The sequence below is a fragment of the Seriola aureovittata genome, chromosome 10, assembly GCF_021018895.1.
Source record: "Seriola aureovittata isolate HTS-2021-v1 ecotype China chromosome 10, ASM2101889v1, whole genome shotgun sequence".
In the NCBI taxonomy this organism is placed as follows: Eukaryota; Metazoa; Chordata; class Actinopteri; order Carangiformes; family Carangidae; genus Seriola; species Seriola aureovittata.
This window is the reverse complement of record NC_079373.1, coordinates 2362879-2382518: the sequence shown is the minus strand read 5'-3', so window position 1 is coordinate 2382518 and position 19640 is coordinate 2362879. Positions and strand designations below refer to the sequence as shown.

Sequence of the window (19640 nt, the reverse complement as noted above, 5' to 3'; positions counted from 1 at the left end):
ACCCTCCATTGTGAGTGAGAGATAACGAAGACAATGTGAAATTTACAATATACCAAGAGGAGGAAGATGATGGCAGAGACATCTCTAGAAAAGGTCAAGCATATTGTTCCAAAACTGTCACCTAGAAAAACTAGAATCACCTCCTCATGGTTACATCCCTGTTTATCCAGAGTCATGTAAAATATGATCCATTTGTGTCAGATTTTGTCATAATTTATATGTTAAGTCTTGAATTATAGTTAAAAAGTGTTTTCTGAGGTCACAGTGACCTTGACCTTTGACCACCAAAGTCTAACACGTTCATCCTCAATTTGAAGAAATTCCCTTGAGGAGTTCTGGAGATATCCAGGTGAGGTCACCACGCCCTTGACCCTTGAACTTTGACCTTTGACCACCAATATCTAATTAGTTCGTCCTTGAGTCAAGGAAAAGGTTTTTTTTACCAAATTTGAAGAAGTTCCTTCAAGGCGTTACTGAGATATCACGTTCACAAGGTCAAAACTGTGTTTGTGTGGTCACCACACTCATGACCTTTGACCCCCAAAATCATATGCCTGAACTATATTCTCGTTACCGTGTGTGTTTGTCTGTACCTGTCTGGCCTGACGCTCTGCAGAGGGTGGAGGAGGAGTCCCGTCAGCGTCATCTGAAGAGACAAAGACACAAAACTCATTTAGGACCTTTCATTTTACTTAAAGGGCACTTTTTTAGTTTTCCATCCAAATCATTTCTATGACACTTTCTAAATGACAATTCTTCTGAAACTAAATTTGTCCACTGCTAAACAGCACAGAAATCTACTTTTTTTGGGGACATTTTGATAAAAAACCATCAAACAAACAAACAAACAAACAAACAAACATGCAGCCAAAGCCTGAACATAAACAGAGAAGTCAGTAAATATATGTATTATAAAAATCAAATATAAAAAGATGACAAGCAGTCATATATCCTCTTCCCAGTTATGCCACAGGGTTTTTCATGTTATTATTAATTTTGATTAAATATGGGACTGACCAAAACTGAAATTGTTTTGAATGATTCATAACTTCACAGCTTTTAAAGTGACAGGTTTTTGTTTTTTCCATTAAACAGTTCATTTATCTTTGTGTAGAGAAGATGATGTTGATATCGAGCTAGTCTCATCCATCTTTTGTCAGTCAAAGTTAACTTCTCCTGAATCTGCAAAGGCAGTTATAGTAGCCTTGTTAATATTTCTTTTTTCTTCTTTAAATATGTTTCTGAGTTGATTTTGGCAGATCTCAACAGCAGAGAGATGAAACAGGTGCTAACTAAGGTAACTGCTCGTCTGATGGAACATAAAGCTCTCAGCACTCTCTGTGGGACTGTTAAGAAAATAGATTTAAACTTCATACAGTTTGATTTGTCACTCCCTGTGACTGGAGTTCGTTACACATACTGTAGATATAATTTACAACAGTGAGGCAGCTTTAAACAAAAATCAAAAATGCTTCCAACCAGGTGATTAATCATCAAGTTGTTTGAGGAAGCACAATATTTGTGCCACTAACAGTGATGACTGTGAACTTTACAGCAACAATAAAGACTAGAATCTCCACCTCCTGGTTGTTTCCTCCACCAAGCAGCCAGGGTGCAGGAAACATGGTCTCAGTCTCTCCTTCCTGAGTTACAGTGTTGAATAATGACCAGAGGTGTTTTTGCAGAACATTATGATGAAGTTGACCTTTGATCTTGTGTGTCACCACTTCATTTTATCCTAATAGACATTTGAATTAAACTGTGTCATAATTAAAGAATGAATTAATGAATTTGTGAGTTATGGTCAAAAAACATGTTTTGTGAGGTCACTGTGACCATGACCTTTGACCTTTGACAACCAAAATCTAATCAGTTCATCTTTGAGTCCAAGTGAATGTTTGTGCCAAATCTTAACAAATTTCGAGAGAAACCACATTCAGGATGTCAAAATCGTGTTTTGTGAGGTCACCGTGACCTTGACCTTTGACCGCCAAAATCGAATCACCTTATACTTGAGTCCAAGTGAACATTTGTGCCAAATTTGAAGAAATTCCATCAAGGAATTGGCATAACTAAAGCCCTATTCAGACCTGGCATTAACACGAGACAGAGACAGAGAGAGAGACAGACAGAGACAGAGAGAGAGAGAGACAGGGTGACATGAGGTTTTAGCCATTTGAAATATGAAAAATTTTCAGTCACACTTGAGATCAGATCACCAGACAGGTGTTAATACCAGGTCTGAACACGTCAGTCTCAGTCTTTCAACGATGTTCTACTCATCATATCTAATGTGTTACTGCGGCAAGGTTAGAATCAGGTTTAGGTAAGGGTAAGGGGTTAGGGAATGCAGTATATGTTTGTCTGTGTGTGTGTGTGTGTGTGTGTGTGTGTGTGTGTGTGTGTGTGTGTGTGACAGAAAAAAGCTTTCTCTCTCAGCTCAGATGTCAGTAATGACACCCAAGAGGCCTGAAACTCCTCGATCAGCAGCTCTCACTGCGGAGAAACAGGAGAACGGACAGACAAGGAGACGGAGACAAAGACAGACAGGGAGAGAGACGGTGTAAACACCAGGGAAAAGAGAGAGAATGGAGTAATCAGTAAAAAGACAGAGGAGAGAGATCAGCAGAAAAATAAAAGAAACAGCTAGCAGGGGTCTGGATGCGGTGATGGGGTTGGGGGTGGGGGGACCTCTCAACAACAAAGTGCTGAGAGCGGGACATGACCGTCAGACAAACACAGCATCACTCTGTTCCCTGTGTGAACACAGACGCTGCTTCCATCCACAACAAAGGGCGGCAACTGACACTGAGGGAGGGTGAAGAAACTCTATTATACTGCCCTCCCCACAGGAGTGAAGGGATAACATGAACCCCCCCAAACCTGTCGGACAGGTTCACATAATGCACGGCCAGGGTCACGTAGTGTAACCAACGATACTTCCTTCAGTTTCCCACAGTGATGGCTCAGTAAACACAGAAGAGGACAGGAGAAGACTTCCAACTGCCTCCAGCTTCTGTCTTGAACACAAGGAACCAGTCAGTCACATGGTTATGGAGACATTTGTTTTTATCCACTAAGCTGCAGTGATTTTCTAACAGAAAGTTTCACGATGAAATCAAACCATTTTCATTTTCAGGGCTGTTTTTCTCTGAAATGTTCATGCTAACATGCTCATTGCTAAGATTCTGGGTGGCTAGTTAGTGAAAACAGGAGTGTTCAGCCGTGCTGCAGCTCCATGAGGCTGACACTGCATTTCTGACGGCGGTGCCAGGAGAGCCCTCGCTCAGTGAGAAGAACGACAGAAGCAGCAACAAACCTGTAAAATGGCTGCAAAGCAACAATGTGTTAACATTTAAATAAATTCACTGATTTAACACAAATCCAGTGGATTCAGCGAATTGAAAAATAGCAACACAGTTTCTTTGTAAGTTGTTAGCGTCCCTTTCTTTCTTTCCTGCTAACAGTGTTCGCTGTAACGGCCAATTTTACGTTTTCATAATTAATCAAAACTGAATTGTCGTGCAAATGATTAGCTATCACTTTGTCGCTAACCCAAGAACAACAGGAGTCTGGATAACAGGAGGTTTCTGTATGAATGCAGCGTTACACTTTGACTTTGGTTCCACGAATCCCAGCCTCATGTTTTTGTTTTTTTTGTCTTTGGTTGAGCATGTTTTTTTCCTCTATATAATATTTATCATGTTCACCGTTTTAGTTTAGCATCTTAGCACCTAGCTAGGCATATGATGTCATCTGATCACATTTTGTTTATTATCTAACTTAATGCTACTCCCTCACCCTCCACCCCCCACCCACTGGTCATCACTTTCTTACTCTGGCTCTGGTGTGTATTCTGGCCACACACACACACACACACACACACACACACACACCACACACACACACACACACACACACACTCGCCAAAGATGGACTTTGCCATGTGTTGCCATTGTAATAAGGTCTGAGACACTTAATTCAAAGAACCCACAAAGTGATAAGAGAAGGGAAACTGGGCTGGGAAGAGGAAGAGGAAGAGGAAGAGGAGACCTGCTTATAAATGAATGACAGAACATGTTTATTTACAGCCATCAGCTGAAATGACCTTTATCTCCAGGTACACCAAAGGAATACAGAATAACGATGTAGCACACCTTTACCTACATGTTGAGTCAAAGTTGACATTTGAACTTTTCAAATCATTATGAGTGCATTTATTGCAAGAGAGCAATATCCAAGAGGGAATCACTGAAATAACACACAGGACATCCTGACTCCAACCTGGTGGCTGACAGTGTGTCTCACTGAGCCTGACCTACAAATGGTCTCAGTAATATCACTGCAGTCCTTAATGATACCCTGACCAGTTTGTGGGTTCGTTTTGTTTCATTTCATCAGCCTGGTGAGTTCAGGAAACACTTTCATTTGGACTTGTATTGGTTTGAAGCCTGGATTCAGGCCTCTACGTCAAACTCTGCTCTACACTCAGAGAGCTATGGATGACCTAAAATTACACTGTGAGACATTAATAGTCCAATTCAAGGAACTGGGTGATAATGTTACAACAATTAGCTAAAGCCTCAGCGCTATGGATGGAAACTCTTTGAAGCAACTTGATTTTTTCCTTTCCAGATGATCTTCTGTATGTTCATGCATCCAGGAAACAGGAAGTGGCTGATACATTAGCAAGTATCTCTGAACGCTTGACTCCATCCTCTTTGCCCCTAAACATTAAAAAAAGCAGTCTAACTGTATTTTTCTAAACACACTGACTCCTGTCAACATGTAATTAGAGAGAAACTCAAAGAATGAACTTCGACTTTGAAGAAACAGGATAAAATATTACTGAAGTTAAGTTTTCCTTGTCTAACTTTAGACTTTACATTCCACTGCACGCTACAGAATTTTACACGAATGCAATCGATGGAGGTCGACCGATTTATTGGCGGCAATAGAACATTTGATAAAAATCAGAATCAGTGGAACTTTGACCTATGTTTTACAAGCAGCAGGCACTGGGGGTGGGGTGGGGGGTGGGGGGTGGGTGGGTGCTGCTGTCTGCCTGGCTGCAGCCCCAGTTAGTGGCGGTCGGTTGTGTGAGACCTCAGACACAGCAGTTACCGGGCATTGTACATTAATAGAATATTAATAATTAGTTTAACTGTCTAGTATCTCTGGTGCTGGCTACTGAGGGTAGCGATGTTTAATCGTTTAGTTGACTAATTGCACAAATCCCTAATATATATTCATATATGTCACAATGAAGCCAGGAACTCAGGGGCAAGGACCCAAATGCAGACGAACCAGACAAGCTGGTGCGGTGAAGTATGTTACAGTGGGAATTTTACACAACACCCTCCGATTTAAAAAGGAATAAACAAAATCCCTGAAAGTCTCGAATTAGAGCACTCGCTTCACATGTTGGGAGATAATCTTCGGGGCTGTTGTGAGGCCGGTTGTTGCCTCCAGTCTGTCAAGATCAACAGAGAAGTAAAAGCAGGCTGTCTTCTTTGGATCCTGTAATGCTCACTTGACTCACTTGAACATCCTGTTATGTGGACTGACTGCCGTGTGTCAAAGCTTCTCTCTGTGTGGCACAAATTTGGCAAACTCTCTCACAGGAGGTGAGTGCTGCTGTATCAAAATTAAATCAAATTGAGGGGAATCTCGTCACACGGTCAGCGAGCTAAAAACTGCTTTTTGTCTCTCGTTTTGAAAAAAGCAGTTGACATTCAGGTGATAGTAAAGCTTTTCACCTGATGAGACCATTATGTTTCTGGACTTTGACTTCCTGCTGGCCTTCAATACACTCAGTGACTCACCTCGCCCTTTAGCCTTCTCCTGCAATGTCTTTCAGCGACCGTCATATGGGAGCTGTAAGGAGCTTTATTTCAAACTGAGGAATCACTGCATATCTGATCGCCTCCATTTATTGCTCAAAGATTGGGATGCAGCCTGGCTGATGCAGGAGGAAGATATCCACTTAATTAGATGACAAATCAGGAGCTTTTCAGCAGCTCAGACTTGCACAGTCAAACTGAGCACCACGCTGAATATGGGACATTGCAGCTGCAGAGAGCACAGTCAGTTTTTATGAGGAACAATATGACTTCTATGAGACCTACTTATCCTTCAATCCATTAATGAGGCTGAGGGTGCTGTGCCATTAAAATGATCTGGACTCACATAACAACAGGTTATGTGTGAAGTAATGTGTTCTGAATGACAGCTGGCTCCTGCGACCTCTTATATAGTGGGAAAAGAACATTTTCTTCCTTACATGAGCTTCTTCCAGTAACGTGATTCAGTTTGCGTTATTGCTGTGTTCACACATGCTCACACGCTCTCACGCTTACCGACAGGGAGCGTCTGTCATGTTTCATACCAGAGGAGACTAAAGAGGAGGAAATGAGAGCAGAGATGTTGGTGAGTCCAGCTTTCTCCGGACGCGCTGCTGCTCACTGCCGTTACCCCTTTGCACCCAACGCACTAATCTAATGTGGTAAACAGGGTGAATCTGCAGCACCTCACTGAGGATGATGATGATGATGATGATGATGATGATGATGATGATGATGTGTTTTTTTCTGTTGTCACTTACAAGCTGATACGCCAGGTGTATGTTGTGTAGTATAGTGGATTCACATTCACCTCCTCCTCCTACGCAGACTCTTGGACAACTTGATGAGGTTTAGATTTCCAGAAGATAGAAATTCATCTCAGGCTGTACAGGCTGTGTGCTGTGCATACTAATGATACAATGTAGTGTATATTTACATTCCCAGGATGGGGGAGTATGTCAACCTGCCAGCACTCAGTAAGACTGTCATTTTAGCGCAGTTTAGAGACAAGTAGTTCCATTCATTGATCTTTATTTATAAAACTAATTGCGCTTTAAATTTCAAATAAAATATTACACCATGATAGTCATGAGTGCACAGTAAGACAACAAATCCACCTGGATGTAAAGAAGTAATATTCCTCCTATTTTGACTTATCACTTCCCCAGAGATGACAGAAATCAGATATATGTACTACAGCTGCATTTTTGCAAAGTTTTACCTGCTCCTGATTGGCTGAAAGGTCAGGCGAGTCCACTACATGTGACCAAAGATCCTCTATAACAAAAGAGGACGCCTTACAAGCAGTTCCAATGGTGACAAATGGTATCCACTTCCTGTCCCCTAAGTGGGCGTGGCCGTGATTGCTTGTTTATGTCAAAACATGACAACAACACAGTACAACACTAGATACAGCAAATTGCACCAGATTTTGCTGCTCCTTTTTATGTAGACTTTTTGGTCCTTGAGAATCAACGTACACGGATATTAGGAAATTGGCTTTTAAATTTTACGCTCCACACAAGTAGAATAACACAAAAAAGATTCAAATGAGAGAGTTAATCCCTTCACCTTTTTAAATCTCTGTTAGCTGTGTGAATGTGTGTGTGTTTATATGTTAAGTGTGATTTTCTATATGGCTTTTATTGATTTTATATTTTACACTGTAACACTTCCATCCACTCAAAATTGTTTCTCACACACACACACACACACACACACACACACAGACAGACACACACACACACACACACACACACACACACGGATTATTGTCTCTTGTATTGTATATTTTGTTTCATGGCGCCTTCTCTCAATGGGCTTCCCTGTATAAATAAAGGTTTGAAATCTGCTATCTTAATATCTGATTAACCCAGTACACACTCATATCAGTCTAATAACACTCTCCTTTTCCCCTCTAAAAACAGTTCAATAATAATAATAACAACAGCAATAGTATTATTAAGCAAAGAAACAAAGATTTTATTCAAGTTTTAATTCATGGTGATGTATAGATTCCTCTAAACTTCAAATGCAGTTGGAAAAAGGTCGGCAGCTCTGCTGCAGCAGTGAAACCAGATCAGAGATCTGAGCTCCTGAGTTTGTTACTGAGACAGAGACATGTCTCCAATAATAGTAATTTTCTCCTGATCTGTCTGAAAAATGACATTTTAATGTCACAATGTTCTGAAGAGCTTTGGCTTGTGAGAAATTGATTCAACATTTATTTTGGTGACTATGGGCCAAAGAATCATAATGTGTGATCAGGTTCACTTCTCTCATTGCAGTGAACAGACTCAGACCTGCTGCTGGTCTCCTACAGGGGAGGGAGGGGGAGAAACCCACAAGACTCAGATCCAGGAAATGATTGTAAGAGCGCGGTCTCCTTTCTCATCTGTCTGATATGACAGAGCGCCAGAACACTAACTAAGTGGACCTGGTGGTGAGACTGAAAACCAAAGTCACATTGACAAGAGTCAAAAATAGTATGGAAACTACCACCTAATATAACCGGTCAGTTCATTGTCAGATCCTCACAGAGACAGTGCTCTTCCATTCTGAGAAGTCCTTTGAACTATGTAGACACCCAGCAGACTTGGTGGCTCTATGATGCCGCACTGCTCCTCCGACACTTGTCTATGGTTTCTTCACTGACCTTATGTTGATTTAAGTGCCCCACTGAGTCAACTCTTTATTTGTACTGAGCACATTCATTGGACATCACCAGACCAGGACAATTAATGGACAATTTTAGCCCCTACAGCCATTATGCGAATATCTAAGAGGAGATGAACACTGCTGATGCAACATCTCAGCATGCATGGACATTGCTTTTCCATTGTTATTCTGGCAGAAATGAATTAGTTCTTTAAAAATCTTTATAACTGTGCATGTGTTGGGTTGGGTGTTGTGTCATGTGGGTTGTTATTTTCAGGGTATTCTATGTCTGTATTTGGAGAAGACTGGCAGAGAGGTGACAGGAAATGAGGGATGAGAGAGTAAGAGAATAACATGCAACAAAGAATCAATCCATGGCTGGTGCAATCGCAGTACGGTTTGCTTCTTAACCATCAGAACGTCCCGAGTGCTTCTGAGTTGTGTTTCTGTATGTACAGTAGGGTCCTAAAGTCTGAGACCACGTTGAAAATCTAAACCTGGAAATAATCAGAAAGTTCTGTAAAATGAAGAAATGTTTAAGATTCTATTTCTGGCTCATAATTCAGATTTAAGTAAATTTGGGACATTGACCAACTCAATGTCTTTGTGAAGGTCAGATTTCCTTGAGCTGTCTCTCTTCCATTGATGCTTGGGTTCAGGTGACACTCAGGTGGGTTTGATCTACTCATCAGAGGCTCCTTCATGTAGCTCAGCCAGTGTTCACCTGTTATATTATAAGACTGGGCCTCGGGTTCTCAGCAGATCACTGCTCACTAAGTAGCTTTGTGATGGTGGGAAAAATAAGTGAAAGTGTCAGAAGTCAAATAGTTCTTGTGAACAGAGAGGAACTTTCTCAGTGTTAAATCATGTCAGGACCAAAGGTCTGTAAGAGGGCGGGGCATCGAACTCTAAAACACTTCACAGGAACTGGATCAGCTGTTATCCAACACCCTCACTGACCACACAGCAACTGACCACACCATCACTGACCACACCATCACTGACCACACAGCAACTGACCACACAGCAACTGACAAAACACCAACTGACCACACCATCACTGACCACACAGCAACTGTCCACACCGTCACTGACCACACAGCAACTGACCACACAGCAACTGACCACATAGCAACTGACCACACCATCACTGACCACACAGCAACTGACCACACCATCACTGACCACACAGCAACTGACCACACCATCACTGACCACACCATCACTGACCACACAGCAACTGACCACACCATCACTGACCACACACCAACTGACCACACCATCACTGACCACACACCAACTGACCACACCATCACTGGCCACACACCAACTGACCACACGGCAACTGACCACACCATCACTGACCACACAGCAACTGACCAAACACCATCTGACCAAACAGCAATAGACCAAACACCATCACTGACCAAACACCATCACTGACCAATCACCAACTGACCAAACACCAACTGACCACACAGCAACTGACCAAACACCAACTGACCACACACCATCACTGACCAAACACCAACTGACCACACACCATCACTGACCAAACACCATCACTGACCAAACACCAACTGACCACACACCATCACTGACCAAACACCATCACTGACCAATCACCAACTGACCACACCATCACTGACCAAACACCATCACTGACCAAACACCATCACTGACCAAACACCATCACTGACCAAACACCATCACTGACCAAACACCAACTGACCACACACCATCACTGACCAAACACCATCACTGACCAAACACCAACTGACCACACACCATCACTGACCAAACACCATCACTGACCAATCACCAACTGACCACACCATCACTGACCAAACACCATCACTGACCAAACACCAACTGACCAAACACCAACTGACCACACACCATCACTGACCAAACACCATCACTGACCAAACACCATCACTGACCAAACACCAACTGACCAAACACCATCACTGACCAAACACCATCACTGACCAAACACCATCACTGACCAATCACCAACGGACCACACCATCACTGACCAAACACCATCACTGACCAAACACCAACTGACCAAACACCAACTGACCACACACCATCACTGACCAAACACCATCACTGACCAATCACCAACGGACCACACCATCACTGACCACACACCATCACTGACCAATCACCAACTGACCAAACACCATCACTGACCAAACACCATCACTGACCAAACACCATCACTGACCAAACACCATCACTGACCAAACACCATCACTGACCAAACACCATCACTGACCAAACACCAACTGACCAAACACCAACTGACCACACACCATCACTGACCAAACACCATCACTGACCAAACACCAACTGACCAAACACCATCACTGACCAAACACCAACTGACCAAACACCATCACTGACCAAACACCAACTGACCACACAGCAACAGACAACAACTGGAGCTCAGTTCCCTCATAGATAGAAAAGTACCTTCATCACAGATACAGAGTTTTCTAAATAAAGGAGGAAAGAAAGTCAGCACCTGTCTGAAGAAGGCGGTCCTGTGACTCAGAGGAGGAGGAGCAGTTTCTAAACCACTTCTCAGGAGGGGAAACAAGGCCAACAAACACCAGCATTCACAGTGGAGGACTGGAAGAAGTCCTGTTTACTGATGAATCCAAGTGTGAGATGTCTGGCAGTAACAGAGGGTGGATGTAAGGAGACGACAAGGACAGAATGAGACCAACATGGTGGTGGAATTTGGACTGACTCCACCCTGACCAAGGAGAAGAACCACTCCACTCTTCAGAGACATGCTCCACCCTCATCTTTGTGGAGAAGGATTCACACTGCAGCAGGATAATGAGCAACACACCTAAAAGCTTTGCAGGAACTACTTAGAGACGAAAGAAGACCAAGGAGTCCTGACCGTCACTAACTGTCCACGCAGCTCCAGTGCCTGCTGTCAGCAAAAGATGGACAAACCAAATACTGAGATATTGTGAAATTCATGTATTAGGCATATATATTATTATTTGTAATGGAAACATTAGTATTATTTTGTCGAAACAAATGTAAAAAAAAAAAAAAGTATCTTGACCAGTGGTCTTAGGACTTTTAGACACCAGTATTTTAAAACGTGGCGTAGTGGTCTAAGCAGGCGCCCCATGTGTAGAGGCGCTGCAGTCGGCCCCGGTTCGAGTCCCGCATCGGATGCCCTTTACTGCAAGTCATTCCCCCTCTCTCTGTCTCTCTCTACTATCCTGTCCAATAAAGGCACAAAAAGCCCCAAAAAATACACTTTAAAAAAAAGAAAATTAATTAATTAATTACTAAACATCGATAACCAGGAAAAATATTAGCAACATTACAGCAGCTTTGGACACAGAAACAATGGGTTGACCCCAAAGGACGCTCTGGATATCTTCTGTAGAAAAATGAACAGATCAACTTTAAGGAGATTATGTCAAAAACAAACAAACAAAAAAATATAAAATATGAATATATTGCTCTGCCATTTGAAAGTAGGTCCAGGCTTAGGTCCAGTGTGGCAGTGTGAGTTGTAAGGATGTGAAAAAAAGGAAATAAAAATAGTCAGCATCAATAAAGAAGATTTTGTTGAGTATCAGTATTCTTCTACAGCCCAACTGTCTAAAACTGGCCTGTTTTTTTGGGATGAATTTGGGCACTTAATAAAAGAAAATGGCCCTGTCGCTAACGAGCTGCATTAATAATGTAGACAGGCTCCTGAGTTTGTTACTGAGACAGAGACATGTCTCCAATAATAGTAATTTTCTCCTGATCTGTCTGAAAAATGACATTTTAATGTCACAATGTTCTGAAGAGCTTTGGCTTGTGAGAAATTGATTCAACATTTATTTTGGTGACTATGGGCCAAAGAATCATAATGTGTGATCAGGTTCACTTCTCTCATTGCAGTGAACAGACTCAGACCTGCTGCTGGTCTCCTACAGGGGAGGGAGGGGGAGAAACCCACAAGACTCAGATCCAGGAAATGATTGTAAGAGCGCGGTCTCCTTTCTCATCTGTCTGATATGACAGAGCGCCAGAACACTAACTAAGTGGACCTGGTGGTGAGACTGAAAACCAAAGTCACATTGACAAGAGTCAAAAATAGTATGGAAACTACCACCTAATATAACCGGTCAGTTCATTGTCAGATCCTCACAGAGACAGTGCTCTTCCATTCTGAGAAGTCCTTTGAACTATGTAGACACCCAGCAGACTTGGTGGCTCTATGATGCCGCACTGCTCCTCCGACACTTGTCTATGGTTTCTTCACTGACCTTATGTTGATTTAAGTGCCCCACTGAGTCAACTCTTTATTTGTACTGAGCACATTCATTGGACATCACCAGACCAGGACAATTAATGGACAATTTTAGCCCCTACAGCCATTATGCGAATATCTAAGAGGAGATGAACACTGCTGATGCAACATCTCAGCATGCATGGACATTGCTTTTCCATTGTTATTCTGGCAGAAATGAATTAGTTCTTTAAAAATCTTTATAACTGTGCATGTGTTGGGTTGGGTGTTGTGTCATGTGGGTTGTTATTTTCAGGGTATTCTATGTCTGTATTTGGAGAAGACTGGCAGAGAGGTGACAGGAAATGAGGGATGAGAGAGTAAGAGAATAACATGCAACAAAGAATCAATCCATGGCTGGTGCAATCGCAGTACGGTTTGCTTCTTAACCATCAGAACGTCCCGAGTGCTTCTGAGTTGTGTTTCTGTATGTACAGTAGGGTCCTAAAGTCTGAGACCACGTTGAAAATCTAAACCTGGAAATAATCAGAAAGTTCTGTAAAATGAAGAAATGTTTAAGATTCTATTTCTGGCTCATAATTCAGATTTAAGTAAATTTGGGACATTGACCAACTCAATGTCTTTGTGAAGGTCAGATTTCCTTGAGCTGTCTCTCTTCCATTGATGCTTGGGTTCAGGTGACACTCAGGTGGGTTTGATCTACTCATCAGAGGCTCCTTCATGTAGCTCAGCCAGTGTTCACCTGTTATATTATAAGACTGGGCCTCGGGTTCTCAGCAGATCACTGCTCACTAAGTAGCTTTGTGATGGTGGGAAAAATAAGTGAAAGTGTCAGAAGTCAAATAGTTCTTGTGAACAGAGAGGAACTTTCTCAGTGTTAAATCATGTCAGGACCAAAGGTCTGTAAGAGGGCGGGGCATCGAACTCTAAAACACTTCACAGGAACTGGATCAGCTGTTATCCAACACCCTCACTGACCACACAGCAACTGACCACACCATCACTGACCACACCATCACTGACCACACAGCAACTGACCACACAGCAACTGACAAAACACCAACTGACCACACCATCACTGACCACACAGCAACTGTCCACACCGTCACTGACCACACAGCAACTGACCACACAGCAACTGACCACATAGCAACTGACCACACCATCACTGACCACACAGCAACTGACCACACCATCACTGACCACACAGCAACTGACCACACCATCACTGACCACACCATCACTGACCACACAGCAACTGACCACACCATCACTGACCACACACCAACTGACCACACCATCACTGACCACACACCAACTGACCACACCATCACTGGCCACACACCAACTGACCACACGGCAACTGACCACACCATCACTGACCACACAGCAACTGACCAAACACCATCTGACCAAACAGCAATAGACCAAACACCATCACTGACCAAACACCATCACTGACCAATCACCAACTGACCAAACACCAACTGACCACACAGCAACTGACCAAACACCAACTGACCACACACCATCACTGACCAAACACCAACTGACCACACACCATCACTGACCAAACACCATCACTGACCAAACACCAACTGACCACACACCATCACTGACCAAACACCATCACTGACCAATCACCAACTGACCACACCATCACTGACCAAACACCATCACTGACCAAACACCATCACTGACCAAACACCATCACTGACCAAACACCATCACTGACCAAACACCAACTGACCACACACCATCACTGACCAAACACCATCACTGACCAAACACCAACTGACCACACACCATCACTGACCAAACACCATCACTGACCAATCACCAACTGACCACACCATCACTGACCAAACACCATCACTGACCAAACACCAACTGACCAAACACCAACTGACCACACACCATCACTGACCAAACACCATCACTGACCAAACACCATCACTGACCAAACACCAACTGACCAAACACCATCACTGACCAAACACCATCACTGACCAAACACCATCACTGACCAATCACCAACGGACCACACCATCACTGACCAAACACCATCACTGACCAAACACCAACTGACCAAACACCAACTGACCACACACCATCACTGACCAAACACCATCACTGACCAAACACCAACTGACCACACACCATCACTGACCAATCACCAACTGACCAAACACCATCACTGACCAAACACCATCACTGACCAAACACCATCACTGACCAAACACCATCACTGACCAAACACCATCACTGACCAAACACCATCACTGACCAAACACCAACTGACCAAACACCAACTGACCACACACCATCACTGACCAAACACCATCACTGACCAAACACCAACTGACCAAACACCATCACTGACCAAACACCAACTGACCAAACACCATCACTGACCAAACACCAACTGACCACACAGCAACAGACAACAACTGGAGCTCAGTTCCCTCATAGATAGAAAAGTACCTTCATCACAGATACAGAGTTTTCTAAATAAAGGAGGAAAGAAAGTCAGCACCTGTCTGAAGAAGGCGGTCCTGTGACTCAGAGGAGGAGGAGCAGTTTCTAAACCACTTCTCAGGAGGGGAAACAAGGCCAACAAACACCAGCATTCACAGTGGAGGACTGGAAGAAGTCCTGTTTACTGATGAATCCAAGTGTGAGATGTCTGGCAGTAACAGAGGGTGGATGTAAGGAGACGACAAGGACAGAATGAGACCAACATGGTGGTGGAATTTGGACTGACTCCACCCTGACCAAGGAGAAGAACCACTCCACTCTTCAGAGACATGCTCCACCCTCATCTTTGTGGAGAAGGATTCACACTGCAGCAGGATAATGAGCAACACACCTAAAAGCTTTGCAGGAACTACTTAGAGACGAAAGAAGACCAAGGAGTCCTGACCGTCACTAACTGTCCACGCAGCTCCAGTGCCTGCTGTCAGCAAAAGATGGACAAACCAAATACTGAGATATTGTGAAATTCATGTATTAGGCATATATATTATTATTTGTAATGGAAACATTAGTATTATTTTGTCGAAACAAATGTAAAAAAAAAAAAAAGTATCTTGACCAGTGGTCTTAGGACTTTTAGACACCAGTATTTTAAAACGTGGCGTAGTGGTCTAAGCAGGCGCCCCATGTGTAGAGGCGCTGCAGTCGGCCCCGGTTCGAGTCCCGCATCGGATGCCCTTTACTGCAAGTCATTCCCCCTCTCTCTGTCTCTCTCTACTATCCTGTCCAATAAAGGCACAAAAAGCCCCAAAAAATACACTTTAAAAAAAAGAAAATTAATTAATTAATTACTAAACATCGATAACCAGGAAAAATATTAGCAACATTACAGCAGCTTTGGACACAGAAACAATGGGTTGACCCCAAAGGACGCTCTGGATATCTTCTGTAGAAAAATGAACAGATCAACTTTAAGGAGATTATGTCAAAAACAAACAAACAAAAAAATATAAAATATGAATATATTGCTCTGCCATTTGAAAGTAGGTCCAGGCTTAGGTCCAGTGTGGCAGTGTGAGTTGTAAGGATGTGAAAAAAAGGAAATAAAAATAGTCAGCATCAATAAAGAAGATTTTGTTGAGTATCAGTATTCTTCTACAGCCCAACTGTCTAAAACTGGCCTGTTTTTTTGGGATGAATTTGGGCACTTAATAAAAGAAAATGGCCCTGTCGCTAACGAGCTGCATTAATAATGTAGACAGGCTGACTGTAATAGACTCACTTCAAGCTGGTTAAGGGATTTGCACCACTGCTTTGACATGGATTGTGTTTACTTATGGATCAGAGGAACAAAAACCAATACAGACTGCAAGGATAAACAACTGTGATAATGAGAAGTGAACATATCCTCACAGTGAGAGCTGAGAATGAATGATCACAGTTAAGTGACTGCAGCTGTTAACAGCATAGTTCACCGGATCTTAAGTTCCAGTGTCCCTCCTATGATCCGCGAGGGGGAACTGGGTCCCTCTACCTTCGCTTTAACAAAGCGTGAATTTTATGATCGTTTAATAGCAAACTATTAACTGTTTTAAGATTGATGCCAGTCTGTTGCCAAGCAACATCGAGTGTTGCCTGGAGATAAACTGAACTTTTCCTGGTAAGATTCCTTAACAGGTGCTACACAGCTGTAACTAGGAAGAACCACAGCACAGAGGTGTTTGTTCGTGTGGTTGTGACAACTTGTTAGTCAGTCAACAAGAGCAGGGACTACAGAGATTTGATCACTCACATTCCTGCTCCTCTCCTCATTTGCCACTCATGTTTTTAATATCATTTGTCCTTCTCTCGCCTCTTGGCAGGGACTAAGCACACGGTAATTGAAATACTCTGGCTGGATGCTGCTTTAGTGTTATTGCCCTAGACTTTTGCAATAAGAGGTGAAAAAGTGGAGGCTTCATTTAACAAGTGCTGTGAGGTGCGTTTGATTTATGCTTAATTATTACGTATCTCTAAAGGGTCTCAAAACAGCTATATGTAATACAAGGCCTAATTAAAACCATTTCCAAGTTAAGTTGCCTCTGCTTGTCAGACTCCTGGAACAGGTTTTGTGGGCCAGGCCCTCAATACTGGCATAAACAGTACTTCACATACAGTAGGATATTATGCATTAGGCTAAATTCGGGGGGAGAAACAACTAGAAGACTGCATAAAATCCTTTGGGCTTCCAGCCACCCTTTGATGTCTCCAAAGCAGTCTTTGCAAGAGGGGATGCTAGGGTGAAGCTATGCTTTATGAATAATTAACCATTTACCGGCATAATACAAGTCATCCTTGTTGGCATCGGGAGTGCAACGAAATATCGACATAGATGTCCGGATCAAAAGACAGTGTCTGTTTGTGTGAGGGCAGCTCAAGGTTGTCAAATAATATAAATGAAGGTCGATTAGGCAGGAATATAATGTCGTTTGAGACGGGACAGGATAGCATCGATGCTTCTGGTTCCCTCCTATGAACAGGATGTTCCAGTGCACCAAACTCCGTGTGAAATTCAAACAAATTAAAGTGGCAATGTTTTTCATTAAAGGCTACTGCATGGTAAACATGATTCAAGGTCTTTCACGAAACACTAGTTCACATTCTTAAATTCCGCGCTGATTTGGTAAAAGAAAACTTGATGTAATTTAGTAAAATTCATAACACTAAAACTGGTTCGCAGTGTTCTCTCCCGCCTACCATGGAGTAGTTTACTGGAGGAGGACAGTGGAAATCAGGGGGAGCAGTTCAAAAAGTCGAAATTTTGCTAGAAGAAAGTTTTGAGTCGTGATTATTACGTTATGCCGAATTAAAAATGGCTCCTAATACTTCAAATACAATGTTATGTCAAACTGTAAGCGATAACTTACTTTTCACAGCATGGACATATTGTTAGAATTTACTTTTTTGTATGTGAGTTTTGCGTTAGAGCTGTTAGAAACAAGCCAAAGGGCAGGGGGAAGTTGGGGACAACAACGGTCAGCTATCCTACCGTTGTCTTGAGGCTCCTGCTGTAATGACACAGTTCCGTCCTTGTGTAGGAGGATGGATGATGGGTCCTTCACCTGGCTGACTCTCCCGGCCGGCGGGCGGGGCACCCTCAGCCCGCTGCAGCACTGGTAGCATACCGCCCATGCCTGCTCTTCGTTAATGGGCTGCTCGTAGGACTTCAGCACCTCCTCCAGAGACAGTTCCCGGGGCTCGGCCAAGTCCCGCACCTCTCCGCGGTCAGTGGGGGCGGTTACCCGTGAGTCCCCGTCCTTGGCGCTTCTGTTGGTGGATCTAGCCATGGCTGTGATGGCGTGGAGCCCATTCTTCACTCCGTAGGCACTAGGGCCATTTATGCTATCTTGCCTCCTGTTCTGCCCGGTCCTCTGTCCGCTCCTTAACGACTACTGCTACTAAACTACGGCAGCTGCACCTCGTTATCACAACAGTGTCAAGTTAGCCACAGTAAACGCAGAACTTCCGGTCCGATTAAAAAAAAACAAAAAAAACAAACAAACCTTAATCCACATGTTGCAACCTTTTGTCATTTAATTTGAAGTATCAAAGTAAATTACATTCTTTATTATGGAAAGTGCGTTGAATTTTCAGCTGCTCGAGCCCAACAGCAGAAGTCTGTTGGTCTAGTATTTTTGCACTTCTTTAACGTAAAGGCCAAATGCATCATCACAGTTTCAGTTGCCCTTGTGTGGTTTTATTTTGAAAATCCACTTCACTTCCGATCATGGTTTTATTAATTCGCTCATTTGACTTGACTTGCAGCTTGTTGCCATGTCAGCAAACGAGAGACAGGATCTGCGGGAAAACGTCAACCAACGGCCAGTGGAGCAGAAACTGTTCTCCTGGTCTGACGGTCCCATTACCCGCCCGTTAGCCCGCTTTCAGTGTTGGAAATTCTCACCTTCATGAATCAGTTATAACTACCTAACTGACATATTCTAGTTTCAGAGAGTGGGAGGTGAGTATTTGACAGCAGGTGTACCACTTCTCACAGCTTGTTTTACTACTGTCAATTGAAACTTCCAGGCATATATTTAAAAATAAAGCCTGAACCACCACCCTTTAAATACAGGTCAAACACCTGATATAATTAACAACCAGACCTCCAAAACAATACTTACAAACAACTCATATTTTTGATTTGTGTAGTTAAATACCTGTAAAGCAATTTTAGATCATTACGTTTCAGATCAGGTTTCCAAATACATTTTTGACTTGATCTTTGCTCTTTAGCCTAGGCTATATATAGGCTAAATATATACTGAATTATGACAACACTGGCATTGGACTGTGTTTTAAGCTACCAAATATAAAATAAACATAGCATTAAGGTATCGCAC

General features: G+C 42.9%; 1 protein-coding gene across 1 annotated transcript in view; it reads right to left on the bottom strand.

Moving 5' to 3' along the window:
- spire2 (spire-type actin nucleation factor 2) overlaps nucleotides 1–18784 on the bottom strand; it is a 40795-nt gene extending 22011 nt beyond the window's left edge. The window contains exons 1-2 of the mRNA XM_056388317.1: nucleotides 18287–18784; nucleotides 594–646 (exon numbers count right to left, since the gene is read on the bottom strand). Of these exons, the coding sequence (XP_056244292.1) occupies nucleotides 594–646; nucleotides 18287–18584 (351 nt within the window). The 5' untranslated portion in view covers nucleotides 18585–18784. The remainder of the gene's footprint in view (nucleotides 1–593; nucleotides 647–18286) is intronic.
- Nucleotides 18785–19640: the final 856 nt, after the last annotated feature.